This window comes from Scomber scombrus, chromosome 15 (assembly GCF_963691925.1).
Source record: "Scomber scombrus chromosome 15, fScoSco1.1, whole genome shotgun sequence".
Classification (NCBI taxonomy): Eukaryota; Metazoa; Chordata; class Actinopteri; order Scombriformes; family Scombridae; genus Scomber; species Scomber scombrus.
The window spans coordinates 17310377-17329601 of NC_084984.1; the positions used below are offsets into that span (position 1 = coordinate 17310377).

General features: G+C 38.5%; 1 protein-coding gene across 1 annotated transcript in view; it reads left to right on the forward strand.

Annotated features, from left to right (window-relative positions):
- Window positions 1–19225, forward strand: part of cacna1bb (calcium channel, voltage-dependent, N type, alpha 1B subunit, b) — a 177110-nt gene that overhangs the window by 132454 nt on the left and 25431 nt on the right. Inside the window, 10 exon segments of the mRNA XM_062434601.1 lie at window positions 1352–1372; window positions 5606–5702; window positions 8737–8897; window positions 9217–9354; window positions 11575–11776; window positions 12357–12521; window positions 14160–14270; window positions 15648–15731; window positions 16624–16626; window positions 18260–18376. Of these exon segments, the coding sequence (XP_062290585.1) occupies window positions 1352–1372; window positions 5606–5702; window positions 8737–8897; window positions 9217–9354; window positions 11575–11776; window positions 12357–12521; window positions 14160–14270; window positions 15648–15731; window positions 16624–16626; window positions 18260–18376 (1099 nt within the window).

Below are 19225 nucleotides of genomic sequence, written 5' to 3' on the forward strand. Positions count from 1 at the left end.
CTGTTGGATGAAGAAAAATGCTGATTTAAGAGTTATTTATATAATTGACTAACAACAATCTTTGTGTCTATATGGGTCTCAGCCACACTCTTCTCCTGCACATGCCAATTTTTCTGTTGCTTTTTTCTAAATCTGGTGCTGATCCCCATTTTTTTATCCCACCTACAAAGCTCTGATTGGCTGAGTTGTTTTTTCCAACAGGTCCAAAATGTTGGAGCTGATCTGAAAAATGATGGGAAATCTACCTGAATCCCCTGTGCATAAATTAATTTTAAAAAGACAGACCTGATCTGAAATATTACCCACAATGCAGCTCAAGTTGAGCGCTGACAGTTTGGTGGGAGATTCAGGTATGTTAGTAGCAGACGATGTAGCCTCAAGCCGCAGATAAGCAGCAGTCTACAGAGGTCAGGTAACCTCACTGCTTTTGATTTGTTTAATTTTCAAACTCGTAGTCTTTAACCTCAGCCGACAGTGACCCAAGCGACATCACCCGAGAAAAGCAATCATTTCACATAGGTTATTCATTTCCTAAAATACTGTCTTGTGCAGTGATTTTGTCATATCATGTGATCAGAGCTGACACTTGATGACATTGTAATTTGGACAGTCTTGATTTTTCAGAACCGAATGGACCCGTGAATATCTCTAAACTCCAGTAATTTGAATTGCAGGAAAAAAAGTGAAATATGGGCAATAATTCAGAGGTTTGAATTAAATGTTATTGAGATAAACTTTTGATAAAAGATTTTACCGAGTTACAGAAACCGAAGTGATGACAGAAATCTTACAGATCTTGGAGTTGTTATGTAACAGATTTAGGATCAGAGAAATCAGGGTTGAAAAAGTTTCATCTGTTCACTATATCATTAAAAAACAGATCTGAGTTTCATATTGGGAATAAACCTGACTTTTTCCACTCTCAGCTGCAGTGTGAACGTAGCCATAAAGATTGTTTTCATCAAATTGTCTTCAAACTGTCTGTAGCATCACGATCATCCTCTCCTTATTAATCGCATCTAGTGTCACATTCAGCACATCATTACTATCTCATTTGAATATTTGATCATACTTGTCTGTGGCTTTGCTCTTTCACAGGGTAATCAGTTTGAGTGCTTTTATTCGTCTCTTACCTTTGTTTCCTTTTTCAATGTGCTTTGATGTCGTCAATATGAAGGCCAAAAAAACAAATGTCTGTATCTCCACGTCTGTGTGATATTTGCTTAAAATGATTATTTTGCTCTGTCTTTCTTTCTATATGCTTGTTCGCTCAATTTGTGTGGGTGGTCTGTGGTGTTTGTGTACTGTGTGTTTGTGTTTGTGTGTGCTTATCATTGCCTTTTCTCATCAGATCGCAACAAAGCGTGGCCAGGTGGGAACTGTCCCTATCTACCTTTTTGCTTATTCACCCTCCTTATCCCCCTATCTCCCTCCCCACATGTGAAGCACAGAACGCAACTCTTATTAACCTTTCCAAATGAATTTTGTCACCCTCCATCCCAAGGTGCTTGGGATATGACCATAATCTCCCTCCCTGTTTCCTTTTCCCTTTTTGAAAAGTAATCTCCTGTCTCAATATTGGGACATTAAGACAAAAAGACAATATTGGGAACTCCATTTTATAGCTTTCAGAAGACTAATACATAGCTACTGACACAACACGAATATGAATATGAATCAAACTCAGCTTGTCCAAGCTAAAAAAATAAAAAGGTGCTTAATTTTCATTTCACCTTCATGTATATCTCCTTTAATCACAACTAAAGTGGGTTTAATTGGTCAAATTCCTCAGAGAATATAGCGTGCAGCTCGATTCACCTCCCCTGCCCTTCACCTACATCTCTCTCACGTCTTTATGCAGTGGACTTACACAGGAATCAATACATTCAATCATTAATGAATTCACCTTGACTAGCTTATTTAACTGAAAAGCAGTGATTCTGCACAGTCAGTGTACGTGAGAAAAATAAAACGTAATTTTTTTCCTTTTTTAAATAAAAATAATTTTTTCTTTTTTTTTTTAGACATGAGTGATCAATTTCAACCACTCTACATCCTGATTCCATGTCCGCATACATCCAAAAGATGTTTTTTTGTTCTTAACAGCTGGAAGAAATCTGATCACCTCACGTTACAGTAAACAAGATGCTCTGCATGGTGGACAGCTTGGAAAATGCTCCAAGTAAAGAGGATGAGCTGCTGTGCACCAGATCAGATGCAAATAAACTAACAAACATAATAATTTTAACCGTATTTTAACCTGGATTTTTAAATTATAAAGAGCAAATGATCATTTAAAAAGGACAATAATGAGCCCAAACTCTTACTACATTTATTAACACAAACATTGTTCTACATCCTGATTCCTGAGTACAATGTGACAATATTATATGATAGAAGGAGCCTCATGCATCTTGTTTTGCTGAGGCGGTGAGCTGATCGGACATCAGATCTCATGTCTATAAACAGGAAATGCTCCTCACTCTCAGGAGGGGGCAGCTGAGAGGACCAGAGTCACGATGACTGAGGATGACCACACATGCCTGGCTGCTGCGCACGTTAAGCAATCAGTGCTGATCTATGTGCACTGATGTGAACACATGACCTTGCACCCCACCCCGCCCACCCACCCACCCACCCACCACACAAACAAACACACACACACACTACATCTTCCATGCCCACAGCGCTTCTGAAAGCTATTGGGAGACTGTTGCCGTCTCAATGTGTTGAGGTCCTTGAATAGCGAGGGCTGGCATTGACTTTGCAGATTGCATGCCAGGGTAACCAAATCATCCGAGCATGAGAGCTGCATGCCTTTTTGTCGGACTTAAGAGTTTTCCGTTGAGAAAGGAAAAGGCCCAGGTCTTAAAAAAAAATGAATGTATGGAACCATGCTCCTCCCCTGTCTGATCTCCGTCTTACCTCACATGTTAAACTGTACATCACATAAAAAATAGAAATAACTCATTATTATTTTTATAACTAAACAGTTAACAGTAATTACTAAACAGCCACAACTTAAAACAGTTGTTCTCATGAGTCCCTCACTCCCTAAATAATTTCCACCTTCAAAACAGGTGTGTTTTTTTTTCTAAATGAGCGTCTGCAGCACTGCCTGACTAATCTGAGTCGGCCTGAGAGAGTGTGTGTGTGTGGAGGGGGGGGGGGGGGGGGGGGGGGGGGGGGGGGGGGGGTAGTGTTAAAGCGAAGGGAGAAGAGGGAGGAAGAGATTAGAGAAGATGCCAACAGATAGTATGATGAAGCTTTATTTTACAAGTCACTTTGTGTCCAAATTATTTCCTAGAAATGAGTTGATAGCTACTTAATTTTCCTGAAATGGACTGTCAAATACAGGTACTAATGTTAAATTACTCTGACTCACTTGTTGGAGTATTGAAGAAAGAAGCAGGACATTTAGTAGTATTTCATGTTGTAGTTTAATAGAAATAGTGCTTTCTGACAGGAACTCTTAAGGTTTACAAAAGACATATGGGTCAATGACGTTTTTTCGAAACATTTTTTGTAAATGATGATCTTTTATTTATATAAGATATTTCAAGATGAATCATGGTCGCACCACATGACTTTTTTTTCAGGCCAGTGCCAATTAATCTTGAAAACCCCCCACTAAAATCACTTTCAAATTGTAATATGAATTTTCAGGTACACAACATTCTGAATGTTTGAACTACTGCATTAGATATGCTTGTTTTTATTATTTAAAATTGAGTTGTTGAAAATCCTTATACGTCATTGACCCATATACATACATTCAGTTGCTTTTGGACACTTAAGCCCTTTTATTTGTTGACTTTTATGTAGTTTACATTACAAATTAATTGGACAAAGTGCCAAATATTGTATGCCAACTGAAGTCAATGTAAGTGATTTCATTCTCCTTTATGTAGTCCTCATGTGTTCCCCTGTAGGAAAGTTCACAATAAATAACCTGTAAAATAAATTGTTCCTGAACCTCCATTTATATGACGGTGAGCAGATGTCACTGGATAAAGGCTACATTAATTTTTATAATGCCTGTTTAATGGCCTGAGGGCATAATTTTTTTCATTGTTAGTTTGAGTAAATATAGTTATTTTAACAATAGGATTATTTTCTGCCCTCTGAGGATGGAAACACTGGTTGGTCAGTAAGTCTCTTATGGTTACAACGTGGTGTGAGGAGTAGCGGGACTTTGAGGGGCTACTAATGGGGTTTTTAGATTATTTCTTCTCTAGTGTGCTTGTGTCCTTCTCTGCACCCTTCACACATTAAATTACTACTCTGCACGAGCACACACACACATTTATATGCTCTCGTTTTCGACTTCTTAGATTTTTTTTAAAGTAAAAAAGAAACAAATGAGAAATACTTCTTATCGAGAGTGACAGCCACATTGTGTGTTTGTGTGACTAATTAATTAAAAATCCCTCTCCCACTGTCCTTGGCCAATGTCAGTCTCTGAGTGAATGATGGTTCAGCTGTATGTTATTAGCATAAGAGCTAGTTTTTAAACCCCCACACCCACCTCCGTTAACAAAACGCACCGCATCTGCATTTGATTGACAGCAGTGGTTCCTGCAAAGAAGCTGACTCCTCAACCAGGGGCTGATTCTTTGTACATTTACGTAAATACTATAAAATGTATATATGTTATTCTACAGGAACAGTGGTTTAGATTTGTGTAACTGTTACAGTCTTTTAGTGACACACTAATAATGGCAACAAATCTCTTAAAATGTGAAATGCACACATGAAGAGGAAGAGTGGAGTTTTGTTTCACTATTGTGTGAAAATGTAAATGACTAAAGAAAAGGAAAAAAATGATGGAAGGAAGAAAGGAAAAAAGGCAGGCAGTAGAGAAGGATAGAAGATAGGAATAAAAGAATAGACAGAATTAAGGGGGAAAAAGAAAGATGAAATATAGGAAAGAAAGAAAAGATGGAAAGGAAAAAGGAAAATCATAATGGACAAAAAATAAAGGAAGGCATAATGAAAGAAAAACTAATAAAGATAGACATAGAAAGAAAAGGTAGGGAAGAGAAAAGGTAGGAGGAAGGGAAAAAAGAAAGAGTAGGAGGAACACAAGGGAGGACAACAGAGAAGGGCAGAAGAAGTAAAGAAAGAAAGATATAGGGTGAGAGAAAGAATGAATGAATAAATAAAGAAGGAGAAAATAGGTAAAAAAAAAAAAAAAAGGAAAGAAAAGACAATGAGACAGAGAAAGAAAAAAAGGCTGAAATGTAATGTAACTTTAATCATTCGTCAGATGAATTAGTGCAGTAAAAAGTATATTTCCCTAGCAGAGAGTATTAAACATCAATTAAGTAAATGTACTTTGGCTATTTATTTATATAATTTGGCTTTTAACCTCTAAACAAATACATCTTCCTCTGTTGTAGCATGTTACTGTAGAATAACATGACGCACTTGCATGCATGGACTCTACTAACAGAATACTGTATAAACAGGTATTTCTCCATGTAAACGGTATGCCTGATGTGCCAGTCAGCTCTTGTTACTGCAGGATGGCATGGAAGGGCTGACATGATTATCGGTTGCACTGCATCACCCAGACTACTAACTGTACTCTCGATCTACACAGAGGGACGAAAGGCAAGGACATAAACACCATTAAGTCCCTGAGGGTCCTCCGAGTCCTGCGACCACTCAAGACCATTAAACGGCTCCCCAAGCTGAAGGTACAGTAATCCAATCTGTCAGCCGACAAGCCCATTCTGGAAGAAAAAAACAAAAACCCGAGAGCAGCTGGTGTCGTAGTCTGTGAAAGTCACACACTCACACACACTATCAAATGCATTTACAGTATATCAAGGAGGACTGGATATAGCTGATTTAACACAGTTGTGTTTCAAATCAGATATAAATCTTTAATTTGTAGCTCTAGATGAAAAAATTGTAGCTATAGATGGAAGATTTGAGCTGTTTGACCTTTTAAGGAATGCTGGGTTGTGAAGGGACAGAAGTCACACAAATAGGAAGTAAGGGACCGAAATATTGCTTCTTTTTCTGAAGTAGTTCTGTGTATGGAGGCATAATGACAGCCTGTGTTTTCCAGAACATTCACTCCTCAAAAGACATAAGCACTGACACAAGGGGTTGACAACATTGCGACGTGGCTCTGAAAAATCTGTAACGTTAGCTGCTCCATTGTGGAAAACAGCAGCTGTAGTCACAACAGGAACAATAGAGGTCAATAGAGACAAGAGTCATATCAAAAAATATTATCAAAAATCTATAGAAACTTCTCCAAATGGGCCAAACATTTATATTTTTGCTAAAATATGACTCAATAGCTTCTATTTCTAGTGAAGTTAGCTCTTTACCTTTGTCTCAACTAGCTACCTTTGCTAATGGTGGTCACAAATAACAAACGCTAACAACTAGCCATGTTAACAAACATGCATGTTAGCTTACTTATTGGCAAAACTAATGATAATATTGACAATATTTTCAATGGAATACTTTCCTTGCCATGAAACTGGGTCACCATTAGAATTCAAGCTGTCTACAGCTCTGTGAAGGAGCAACTTTTTAGACGCTGCTTCAAAGGTACGTCCTATCAGGCTGGGTGCCAATTACTGTAGCAGTCAATCCCATTTGAACTGATATGTATGTGATGTATTGTGCCAACTCTTTCCCCTTTGTTAGTAAAAGTTTGGAATAAGTTTTCATGGTTTTTGTGACTGTTCTTGATATATTTAATCATTTTAGAGACATTTTAATACCAGCATTGTGGCCTTGATTGATACTAACCAGTGTGGTTTTGCAATCATCTGGCCTATTTGGAGCTCAGTTAGCTATCTCTTCACAATGCACTGCCTTTTACAGCTGAGAAACTGGCATTCATTGGCATGTTGTTGTGTTTTGTAATTGTGATAAAGTTACTCTTCATATAAACATGTTAAATGTATATGTGTATACAAACATGCAAAAGAAATGAACCAGACTACTTCTATATTACAGAAGTAGCAACTTGTCGAAAAAGAAAGATTAAACATGACAACAGAATCCAAAGTATTATAGATCTTCAGTATGTAAATCTGAAGGTATTCATGGTGAGCTTGTGATATCAGCAGAATTCAGGATGGTAGAATGAATGTGACATTTCAGATTTTCTCTTTACTTAAGCTACTATGAAGGGAATTTCTGTATGTACTATTACTATAGCATGTCTCAAAATACGCTTGCAGCATGATTTTGAATTCACAGAGCAAATTGTATGGAGCAAAGAATTTGTATTATCAAAAGGATGCTGTTGGCGTAGCGAGACCTTCAACTATATATTCTGACGCAGAAATGACAGCCTCCCTCTGGTGAGTGAAGGAAGCTGATCAGCCAAAAGTAATGTATCTGACAAAAGATGAAAGATCTGATTGGATTAATAGAAGTGCGATGATTGAGACAGATCAGGGCTGGCAGAGTGACGTGCGTCCACAACTCCTCTCATATACTCGGACAGGGTGGTTTGATGGACAGGCTGGTAGAGGAGGAGAGAATTATACTATCTCTTCACTCTAGAGACAAAAGCCTCGATTGCAATCACCCATGCAGCAGTATATTCATTGGTTAGATTGCATACGTGAGGGTAGATAGACAAAGCACTTCGTCTCACAGAGAGATCACAGCACGAGCTGACAGGGAAATAGCTGGACAGTGAGAAGGTGACTGGCAGGCAGACACATTATGCATAACGTGTGTGTTCATACAGTATACCCAGCAAATAGAGATTGGTAATGTGAAAGTCAAAATATGTCTAGACATCTGGTTTCATGTAAATGTTACATAATGTGCATTCTTTTCAATTTAGCTCAGTTTTAACCTTGGCGTGTAAATATATTTTGACCAGCAAGGTCTTTAACTTAAATGCCAAAATATATTGTTCATCTTTGCCTTCCAAAATAACCCAGACGGGTGTTTTCTGATCCAGCACGGCAGGACAACATAATATGTCAGCATATGTGACCATATGCGCAATAACACCACAGAAATGACTCAAATGTTTTCTGGTCGGATGCTTGATTAGGTTTAGACAACTAAAACTTGGTTGGGTTTAGGGAAAGATCACAGTCATGGCGACAGAAACCAACATTGACTATTAGGTAGGAGACTTTGTTCCTCCAGTGATCCACCCTGATCTCAACCCTAAGAGGTTTGATTATGCCTTTTTGGAGAGAAAATCATAATTAACACAATCACAAGAAGTTGCTTGTCAGGAAAATGTAAACATATATTGCCTCTGCTGATTTCTTGGCCACTATGGGGCAGCAGAAACAAGATGTAAACACAGCACTGACATACTAACACCAAGTTGATAAGATTTACTTGTTTGCAAAAAACACAAGCAGCAGATATGAAGAAATATTAGAATTAATTTGGTATGGTTTGATTTCAACTCCTTAAGGAAATGTTATAGACTCCACTATGTTCACCAGCTAGTCACTGGTTGTCTGTTGTTTAGTGTGAGGCAGGTAGCATATAGTGGTAGATATAGAATTTCTTTAAAACTACCAGGGACTAGGGGTGGAAAATAGCAACTTGCTAAAACCCTGTGCAATGCAGCTCTCCTTGTTTTATACAAGGTTAATGTTTTATTGTGCACTGTCCCTGTTTAAATAAAAATAAATAGATACATAAAAAAATAACGATGTGTCGATATCAATCCTTCACATCAATACTTTACATTTTACTGATGTGTGTTTGTGTGTTTTCCAGGCTGTGTTCGACTGTGTTGTAAACTCTCTGAAGAACGTTCTCAACATCCTTATCGTCTACATCCTCTTCATGTTTATCTTCGCCGTTATCGCAGTGCAGCTCTTTAAAGGCAAATTCTTCTACTGCACTGATGAGTCCAAGGGTCTAGAGAAAGACTGCAGGTAGATAAACCAAACTTAATCTTCTTCAAGTCTGAATATCTTCTTGATTAAGCTATATTTTCAAAAGGTCAGTTTTAAAATTGCCCCTTAAAAACTGACACTTTTTAGACATTTACCGTTTTACATCATAAGGCTTTTCCACATCCACTTTCAGCCATTGTGGTTTCCACCTCGTCACATATGACTTTATACTTACAGTCTAAATCACTATTAGTAATGTTAGAATTAGTTTCTGGTCTTTTACATTTTTGTGTCTCTATGCTCTTTTCATTACATCTTCTTTCTCCTGATTCCGTCTCTCCTCCCATCTCTCTGTCAGGGGTCAGTTTCTGGACTACGACAGGGATGATGTCGCAGCTCAGCCCAGAGAGTGGAAGAAGTACGATTTCCACTATGACAATGTTCTCTGGGCTTTCCTAACACTATTCACCGTCTCCACTGGAGAGGGCTGGCCACTGTAAGTCAGAACAACCTTCACATCGCCTCATCATCATTTTACATGAAATATTGTCATCTGGACACACACTGATTTGCATGCGGAATATGATATAGATAAAGTGAAAAGCAGAAAGTGAAGATGGCTACAATTTTTATGTAAACTTGCATAAAGCTGTGAATCATGTAGTTTTTGTCAGCATGTTAGAATTTCCTTTAGTGATTGTCCTGAAATACACTCAGCACACCTGCAAGTAGATAGCAGCACACAGATTAAACCCAACTGATTTCTCCGAGGCTTAATTACTATGCATCTCTAAAGATGCAATCAAGGCTCATTGCATAGACATATTCAGTCTGCCATTCTGTGCCTGAGCTAAAGTACCACCAGATTCATCATTATCATCATCTCTGTCAAGAACCATCAATGGCTGTTTACTCATTTAATTCGGTCTACTTACCCGACAATAAAAAGGTAAATTGTTAAACTCACTGAGCTTGTCATGATCTTCTAAAATCACACACGCCTAAACAGAAAGTGACAGCAAAACAACACAATGACCACAACAGAGGACTCACAGCAAAAATTTAAATTTAGATGTACAGTATAAGTCGTTTCTGGTTTGCGATACCTAAGAAATCATACCTCTGATACACTACCCTCTGCATACCCTTAGTGACAAAATTTTAAAACTCTTTTACTTGTAGAGCCTAGCATTCTTATTAAATGGAACATTTTAATTTGTTAATTATTAAAAGCCTAAAATTTTATAGATACTTATTGAGAATTTAATTTAAGAGGTGTAGGTAGAGCTCTGCTTTTAAAGGTCAATAAACATACCAAGGCAACGACCACCATACCATGTTCATTTCATGCGGGATAGATGGTAGAGACGGGAAAGATTCCTATGTTTACAACTTGAGAGCGATCATGTCAATGGACCATTCAGTAGAGTTTGTCATAATAAGGTTAAAAAATACTGTGCCTTGACAATATAACACAGTGTCGATTACATTTGGGTTTAATTACCTTGAACACACTTTGGTTTTACATAAGACATCCAGATTTGATGGGTTTTCAGGCAGCCCCACATTATCAAACATTTTTATTGGTTGGTTATATTGGTGCTTCCAGAAAATGAGTTTCCCAGTTTTCTAACTTTGATGATGACACAATATTTAAATTGGAAACAGGCAACTTCAGAAACTCCCACGTGACCTGAATGCAGCAACAGGCCAAAGCACTGATATCACTGCATAATTAGCATTAGTGAAAAGGGTGCGAATGTTATATTATAAGTGGGAATTTGGAAAATCAAATGTTACCTGGGCAAATGAATATTACCTCGGCAAATGAAAAATCACACACAATACATCTTCTTCAATGCATTATATTAGAAATGCTGTTTGATCAATTTAGAAGCAAATATATCATGGCAATCATAATTTCATTTCATTATTCATATTGTTGGTAATGGGAAAGATGTTTTATTATAATTAATCTTAAAACGAGGTATGAAACTTGGAAAATATACAGTATGTAGAACATGAGGAAATGTAATGGGAGCCTGCTCTATATACAGTGACACATCATCAGCATAGAGAGATATTTTTGTGACTTTAGAGTGTTTGTCCTCATTAACTTGTAGTTGCTAGCACATTTTGAAAGGTAAATGTAATTAGATTCAATAAGGGATTCAAAAGGATTCCAGTTTTATAGTTGGATTAGATACTGGTTTAAAATTCAATAGTGCAGGCAGTACTCAAAAAGTCTGTCAGAGAGCCCTCAAGCACTTGCCGATTTCACAACAGGAAAATCAGTGAGTCTGTAAGGACATTGGAACTGGGCCCACAAGTGCACTGCCACGTCCTGTGTTGGAGGTGCATAGCGTAACGGACTGTGTCTTTACTCATTCATTTTTTTATGAATACAATATATTAAAATTGATATAATATCCAGCATTTTCATGTCAGGATGTGGAAGCTCTAAAATTCAGTGATTTAAAAACAAGGAAGGGGCCTTTTGGGGGAAAATTATGGAAATTTGTTGAGAGAGTATAACAAGCTGGATGAAGGTGAAGGACACGTCATCTCTGAGAAGGCAGCAGAGGAAAGACCTGAATATATTGAAGAAATTTTACAAGGCATTAGTCAGTGTTTTACTGCCTGCTGTTTATTTCTGCACGGTTCATTCATTGTGTATGAATCACCAGTCATATAAATCCCTTTTTTCTTCTTTCAGGGTCCTGAAACATTCTGTTGATGCCACCTACGAGGACCAAGGTCCCAGCCCAGGCTTCCGCATGGAGACCTCCATCTTCTACGTTGTGTACTTTGTGGTGTTCCCTTTCTTCTTCGTAAACATATTCGTGGCTTTGATCATCATCACCTTCCAGGAGCAGGGAGACAAGGCCATGTCTGAGTGTAGCCTGGAGAAGAATGAGGTGGGATGAGTGGAAAGTGGTGCAGTTTCTTGTTTTTTTAAGGTTTTTTTTTTTTAACAATGACCCTCCCTCCTTCCCTACATGCTACAAGAACACACACTGATTATTTCTGCAGAAGCTCTAGCCTCTGAAAATGTTTGTCTCTTGCTTCACAAATGTTTTCTTCATTAGAAATCTGAACACATGCTGAGCCACTTCTAAAAATCACTTCAGGCAAATGATGTCTAACTATCCAGCATGATTTACAATTCCCTCAAACAAAACAAAGCACTGAAAAACCAGTGGGGTTGGTTTTCTGCACTCTGTTCATCTCCACTTCACAGGGACTTTGTTAAATTCATGCTGTTTTTTTTTTGGTCTGTAAAGTATTGGCTAGTGATCAGAGGACTATGATTTACAGTATAGTCTCATCTTTTGATATTACAAGAACGCTTAGAAAGCACTCATGTGGCGAGCCAGCTGTCTTTCATGTTTTAAAATTTGATTTCCAGCGCTTTCTTCTATGATGAAAGGTGTGAATTTCTTCTATCAGAAAGGTTTCGGGCACAATCTGTTTTTGTTTTGTCTTTTCTTCAAACAGAGGGCTTGCATTGACTTTGCTATCAACGCCAAGCCGCTGACCAGATACATGCCAGAGAACAAGCAGTCCTTCCAGTACAAGATGTGGAAATTTGTCGTATCCCCTCCATTCGAGTACGCCATCATGACTTTAATCGCCCTCAACACGGTTGTGCTGATGATGAAGGTCAGTGATTCCTCCTGCTAATGAGACAACTGCTACAATTTCGGCAAGAAAAAGCAACGTATCGGCTCAGTGATACTTATCCAGCTCCCAATATGATACAGACCAGTGTTAAAATATTTATAAAATAATTGCAGAAGCTGTTTCCATGAATCTTCACCATTAAATAATTTAGTTTTTAAGGCAGAGATGTGATTACAGCGACAGCACTAGTCCGACCTTGAGACAAAACACCAGCAGCAGCACAGCACGACGACTCTTCCCCCAAACAGTGCTTTCTGCTTTCAAAGGGAAATGCTTGTGTCTTGGCAGTTCCTTTACTCATCTACTCAGAAAAAGAAAATCTCTGAGGGAACTTAACTGCCAGTTTGAGTAATGCAGGCTGGTGCCAGAGAGTAGCTTTCATTTACAATATTCAACAACATTTCGAGTCTACCGCTTTTTGCCAGATTGTGTTCAAAATCTCTACAATTCTTTTTTTTTTATAGTATATTGTTTTAAATTAGGCAACACTAACAATGGCGCAGTAACAAAAACCATAAACCTTTATCTACTATATGTATTATAGTTTTATTATGACTCCTGTTGGCCTTGGGTCAACTTTGACCCGGGAGGACAACAGGCGTTAAAGGTATCGTTTCATTTAAATGAAGCCTGATGACAATCATTTCCAAACACACACACAAAAAAGTATAAAACCTGTGGTGGTAAGTTGGAATGCAGTTGGGTAAAAAAGTCAGAACAGAATTGGGTGATAATTACCTTATACAGTCAAACCAGACCAGGTCAATTTTGACCTAGAAGGACAAAAGTTGCATGGTCAACAGGACGACAACAGGAGGGTTTTAGATACACATGCAACTATGACTTTCATACAGCCACATCTTTGTCTCCAATAGTCAAACAAGAAGAATCCATTGTACCTGTATTAGTTTTACCTCCACACTCGATGAACATTTATTTATCCAAAATATGAAAACTTACAAAAAATGTCATGAGAGAAGGTGGCTTTAATGCCCAAAACAACAGAAGAAAAAGAGATTATTTTGACTAATGTTTCCGAATAACTTGCTAACATGCTATTAAAAACTATGTTAGGTAGCTAGCTAGCTAGCAACTAGCTAACTGGCTCTTATCACGGACAGGGATGTAATATAGGAACAATTGAATGAAAATTGCTCATCAGACACATAGCTTCTGGGTATTTCAGCTGAGTCTTTAATTTTCCTTCCATAACAAATTTTAGCAGTTTCCCTGGACCATGAAGTCAGATTAACGGTCCTGGGACTGAAGGCTGACTGACTAACAACTTACACACACAAGCACAGATATTTCAGCTCCACAGTCATCACAGTGGCAAGACACAGTGCTTACTGATAGTTGAGAGGATTACATTTGTGTATACAGCTTCGATTGACAGATCCATTTACACCTTATAAACATCTTGCTGGAGTGTGTGTCAGTACTCAACTAGAGGTGGTCCGCAAAGCTTCTTGGTTGCATTTACACATGTAGTTTTCAGTATTGTATCTCCCCAACACTGAAGTTGCAAAGTGTTTAGAAAGGATGCAGCTGTTTTACCCTCACTGTATTTCATCCTACCATCAAATATCAAATGTACTTTTGTCCTTCTTTCTTCAGTTCCATGGAGCTCCATACCTGTATGAGTCCATGCTGAAATATCTAAACATCATCTTCACGGCCCTCTTCACACTGGAGTGCATCCTCAAGATTATTGCCTTCGGTCCACTGGTGAGCTGTCTAGACCATATGCTGCGCTGTCCTCTGCACACACTTGTCAATTATTCACTGTGTGTGTTGTTTTTTTTCTGTTTTCACACATGAGGGAGAATGTCTTTTTTGGATTTACAAAACAAGGACGGACATTTCTTGAAGGAATGAGATTTTAATTGTGCATAAGTACATAAAATGCTTAATAAGTCAAAAAGAACATTAAGTAAAAGGTGCAACGTGGTGTTTTAGGTCTCTAATTCAGGAATTAGGGGGATAAACTTGTAATAAAAAATAGGGATGAACGCAAGAGTGCACAAAAAGAATAAATCTTCTCACAACATGGGGCTGTCTGGCCTGCAGCAAGGCATTTCATCTCCAGCTCAGTTCCATTTACAGGGTCCATTTATTAAATCGCTTTTCTCACACACCACTTACCTCCACCTGTTTAGCTGTTAAGCCCAGACGGATGGGCTTGCATCTGCTGGCATAAATGCTCGGCTGCTGCAGCCCCTCACACTGCAGTTGCAGGGCTTGGCAGCAGCCTCTGCCCCCAGGTACTGGATGCTTGACCAGTCTGAGGGGATCCAAGCTGCAGGCAGCCCCTCAACAGTTAGTTTACGCAGGGGACTGTGCCAGCATTTGTATGTATGTGTGTGTTGTACATGCATTTGTAGATATGTGGGCCATGGGGAATATCTAGATTTTTGTTTGTTCTAGTGTACTAGTGTTGCGTCTGTTTTTTAAATGATATTATGTCTGCAATCTACAGTATGGGAACATGTTTTGTAACTTTTGCGTATCCACATTTACGTTCTTTAATCTGTAAAATCAAAATGTATGACTGTCTGTAAATGACTGTAACCTTTATGATAACTGTGCATCAGAATTTGCATGGACTACGGTGATTGAAAAATAAAAGGTAGTCACCTGTTTGAGATGGTTGTTGAAGGACTCAAGTACCTTGGATTTCATGTCACTACAGTTACATTTATACCTTTTAGTTTCAATTGCTACCTATTAAGACATGCAATTGTGTTTTCCGGGCTTGGTGACAAGGTAGTGTAAATGCAAAAAGTGAATTTAATTAACAGAATTTAATATTAAGGTTTAAAAGATATTAATAAAATGAGTACATAAAGAAAAGAGAATACAAAGAATGTGGTAGGTTGAATGGGTACAGGCATTGAAAAACTGTAGCAGTGTTCATGAGCATGGATTTGTTGCTGCACCTTCAAGTATGACAGGGTTAAAAAAGAAGTAGTGGGTTTTGCTCCTTTCTTTTTATAGAAAAGAAGAAAAGTATAGAAGGAAGCTGAACATTTTAAAGTTTGAATGAACTATCTGTTTCTCTCTGTCAAGCTGAATTTTGTCTCGCCTGTCTTCTTTGTATTTCAGAACTACCTGAAAGCAGCCTGGAATGTATTTGACTTTGTGACTGTGCTTGGGAGCATAACAGACATCTTGGTCACAGAGATAAAGGTAAAGAGCTGCAGCCATCAGCCCCCACCCTCCCCCCACACCCAATGCCATTACACCAGTCTCTCATGGGGCACTTTGAACTGTACATGAGTAACAGGCTTGAGTGCTCATAGCTGCAGCAGTAGTTACACTGTGGGAGGGCAGCATGCTGTTATACATGACGTCAATTTAGTAGAGAAAAGCAGGAAATAGGGCAACAGCTCATGTATACAATAGTGTGTTTGTACAGGGGATATAATGCATATGTTTGAGCTAGGCAGCAGTTAGACTCTCCATTTTTTTTTTTTATGTGAATAGTTGATGAATTGGTCAGAAAACAGTGAAAAATGACAAGTCACCAGACCCCATGTCAAAGATATTGAGTTCACAATGATTTACACAGAACTGTTTTGTATTAAAATGTTTGTTTTGTACATTTTCTTACAAATCTGAACTGCTTCAGCTTCAAAATCATGGCTGTAGTAGTCATGCTTTGCTACGCTCTCACTGTCTCAGTCCTCGATTTAAAGGCTCAGCCAAAAAAAAAAAAGAAATAATGAAAGTAAATACATAAAACAAAGGCAGCTGCAGGGCAATGGGAGTGATGTTGCTGCCGCTAGTCTCCTCTGTTGAATTACAGACGATGAAAAATGGACAAAAGAATTTGATTGTTGAGATGGAGGACTGAGGCAGTTTACTGTAGCTTTCTCTGTGGCAAAGTCGGTCTCTCTCTCTTTGTGTGACTTTCTCCTCATGTGATCATCAGTCTTCTTCTCTGTCTCCTTCCTTTTCTCTGTTTTCTTCTTCTTCTTCTTTTTTTTTTTTTCCTCTTTCGGTGTTTCCATCTTCTGCTGTGTCTTTGCTGGCGCCTGTGCCCTCACTCTGCCCCTTCTGTCACATCTGATACCTCTAGACGGTAAGTGGCTTTTCTTGTTGGCTGCTGATATTGTCAGCTCTTCCCCATCAGTGTCTTGTTTTCTCCTACAGCCTTAGTTTAAAAGCATCTACCTACTCAATCCTCAGTGTGACATGGTATAAAAGAATAACATCTATTAAACTGTTAAATGTGCATGCTTTAACACAAACATCTAGAGCATTTACAGGTGTGAGCTGCAAAATAAAAATGTTTACCTTAACACATAATCATAATCATATATATATAATTTCTTATTCAGCCCATGCAGGTTCCTTGAATTTGTTTGCATTGCAGCTATATTATATTATCTCACCCCTTGCTTGCTTTTGTGCTTAAGACTAACATACTCAATCACTTGTTAAGGCTGATATTTTATTATATTATATTATTTTGAATGGAGGAGAGTCAGATGAAAAAAAAGATGTGTATTGCCAATATTTTCATTCTATTCCACTGATTGATAGGTGGCTGTAATGCATCAAAATGCGCAGCAATTCCAAGACAAAGTAAAGGCAGGAAAAAAAAGAAGAGTACAAGCTAGTAACTATTCCATAAAGGGTTCATGTAGCTGCAGGTTGTTATTCCAACCAAGCAGGAGCACAGTAGGCTTGACTCATTTAATCAACAAGTTGATTGGTTAAATCATGTGTGCTCTTGATTGGTCGGGACAAAACCCGCAGGCACATGGCCCCTTAATTAAATAGTTTGGATACGCCTGGCGTAAGAAAAAAATCACCTTTCCAAATGTTTTATGAGGAAGGAAATGCATTCAGCACATTTGTAAGATCTCATTGTGTTTAACTGAGTAATTCTGATTGTAAGCTCAAAAAAAGTGATGTATTTTAAAGTGGCAGTACCAGACTTTTGTCTCCCCCTTCTGGCAGTGACAGTAAAGCGGGGTGTTCGGCTGTGATTTGCTGATACAGCCATGCAGCATGCTTTCGTGATCACCCAGAATGACAGGCACACAGAGAGGGTCGGTAAAAACTGATATGTTTTGACAGTCCACCGAGATTTGTCACAGTATGCCAACACACTACTGGCTCTAACCTACTGTAATGGCTGCCAAACGGTGGATAAATTGTTTTGAGTGCCAGACAACCCACAAAATGACTTGTTTCACTATCAGAATTTGAGTCATTCAGCCCAATAACCTTTGGAAAGTCTATAAGAATGGCACAATTAATGATTAAATGGTCAACATGGGAATGCCGCACCCAACATGAGATTCACTCAGCTTTAGTGTGAAATACAGAAAGATTTATCTGGTGGTGATAGGCTTAATAATCATTGTGTGAAGTTGTTAGGCAAGGACTTGAATGTAACAAACATTCATATATATGTAAAAGTTTGGCACTGCAGGTTTAAAGGGGGCCTGTGTCATTTTTGCTGAAAAATGGCCACTGTAACTACAAGTGCAATTAGCTGAGGTCATTAAATGAGGGAACTCGCTCAGTTACGTCACTTCCACAGCAATGTCTACAGTATATAAGTTTGCTAACATTACTCAGCAGAAGCTACTGGTCATACCAGAACAAGTAGGGCTTTAGCAGCAGTCACATAGTATAGCTTTAAATTAGTTTAATCTGGGTATATTATTGTATTTTACACAGTCTCTGTTTTTCTCTCCCAGGACAAATTGATAAACCTGAGTTTCTTGAGGCTGTTCAGAGCAGCCAGACTCATCAAACTGCTGCGGCAGGGCTACACCATCCGCATCCTGCTGTGGACCTTCGTTCAGTCCTTCAAGGTGAGTAAACACACACAATGGATATTGTATACATGTAAACAGACAAACTTGTGATATGTGCCTCCTTACTTATTAATATATAACGCATATTAGTCAAACTCAATGCATGTAGCAAAACAGAAATTTCAAAGCGTTTTAGCGAAAGAGGAAAAACATTGAGGAAAGAAAACTGAGTAGAAATGCAGATGCTTTTATTCTGTAAAGAGATTTTGGTGTTGATCATCTTTTGGATTGATTTGTAGTTGAATAAAAGGATCTAACACAAAATACAAAGTGTGGAATAGAGGGCTCAGAAGCATGCAGAGGCACGCTGCAGACCTCTTTTATTGTAGAAAGGAACTAAATAGCTCTCAGCAGACAGCGGTTGGGATTTTCACACAGTGCCGGTTTGCTCTCTAAATCCCTTGGGACGAGTTGAGTTAAATGTGGAGCGCCGAGCCTCAGCCGAGGGAATTTATAGTGGGTTTAATGTCAGTGGTGAGAGCTTTTAAGCCCAATGAAAATGGACAGTAGCTACAGAGTGTTAGAAGGTGGCTATTTAATTACAACAACTGTTTGCCTCCTCCTCACAGTGATATAAATAGCTGGTTAAAAGAATCCCCCCTGCAGGTCAGGTTGACTGCTCGGGTTCTTAAACAAGACTATAAAATCTTACAAGGGTGCGAGTCCTCCCTGAAGAATCAGATTTCTGTGTGTGTGTGTGTGTGTGTGTGTGTGTTCAGAGGAAGAGATCAAAAGAGAAGCACAGTGCTGAAGGGGTTTTGTATGTGTTCAGTACCTGACTGTGAACTGTGTGCGTGTGTGCATACATGTGTGTAAGGGAGAATAGTGTATATGTGGAAATTTGTT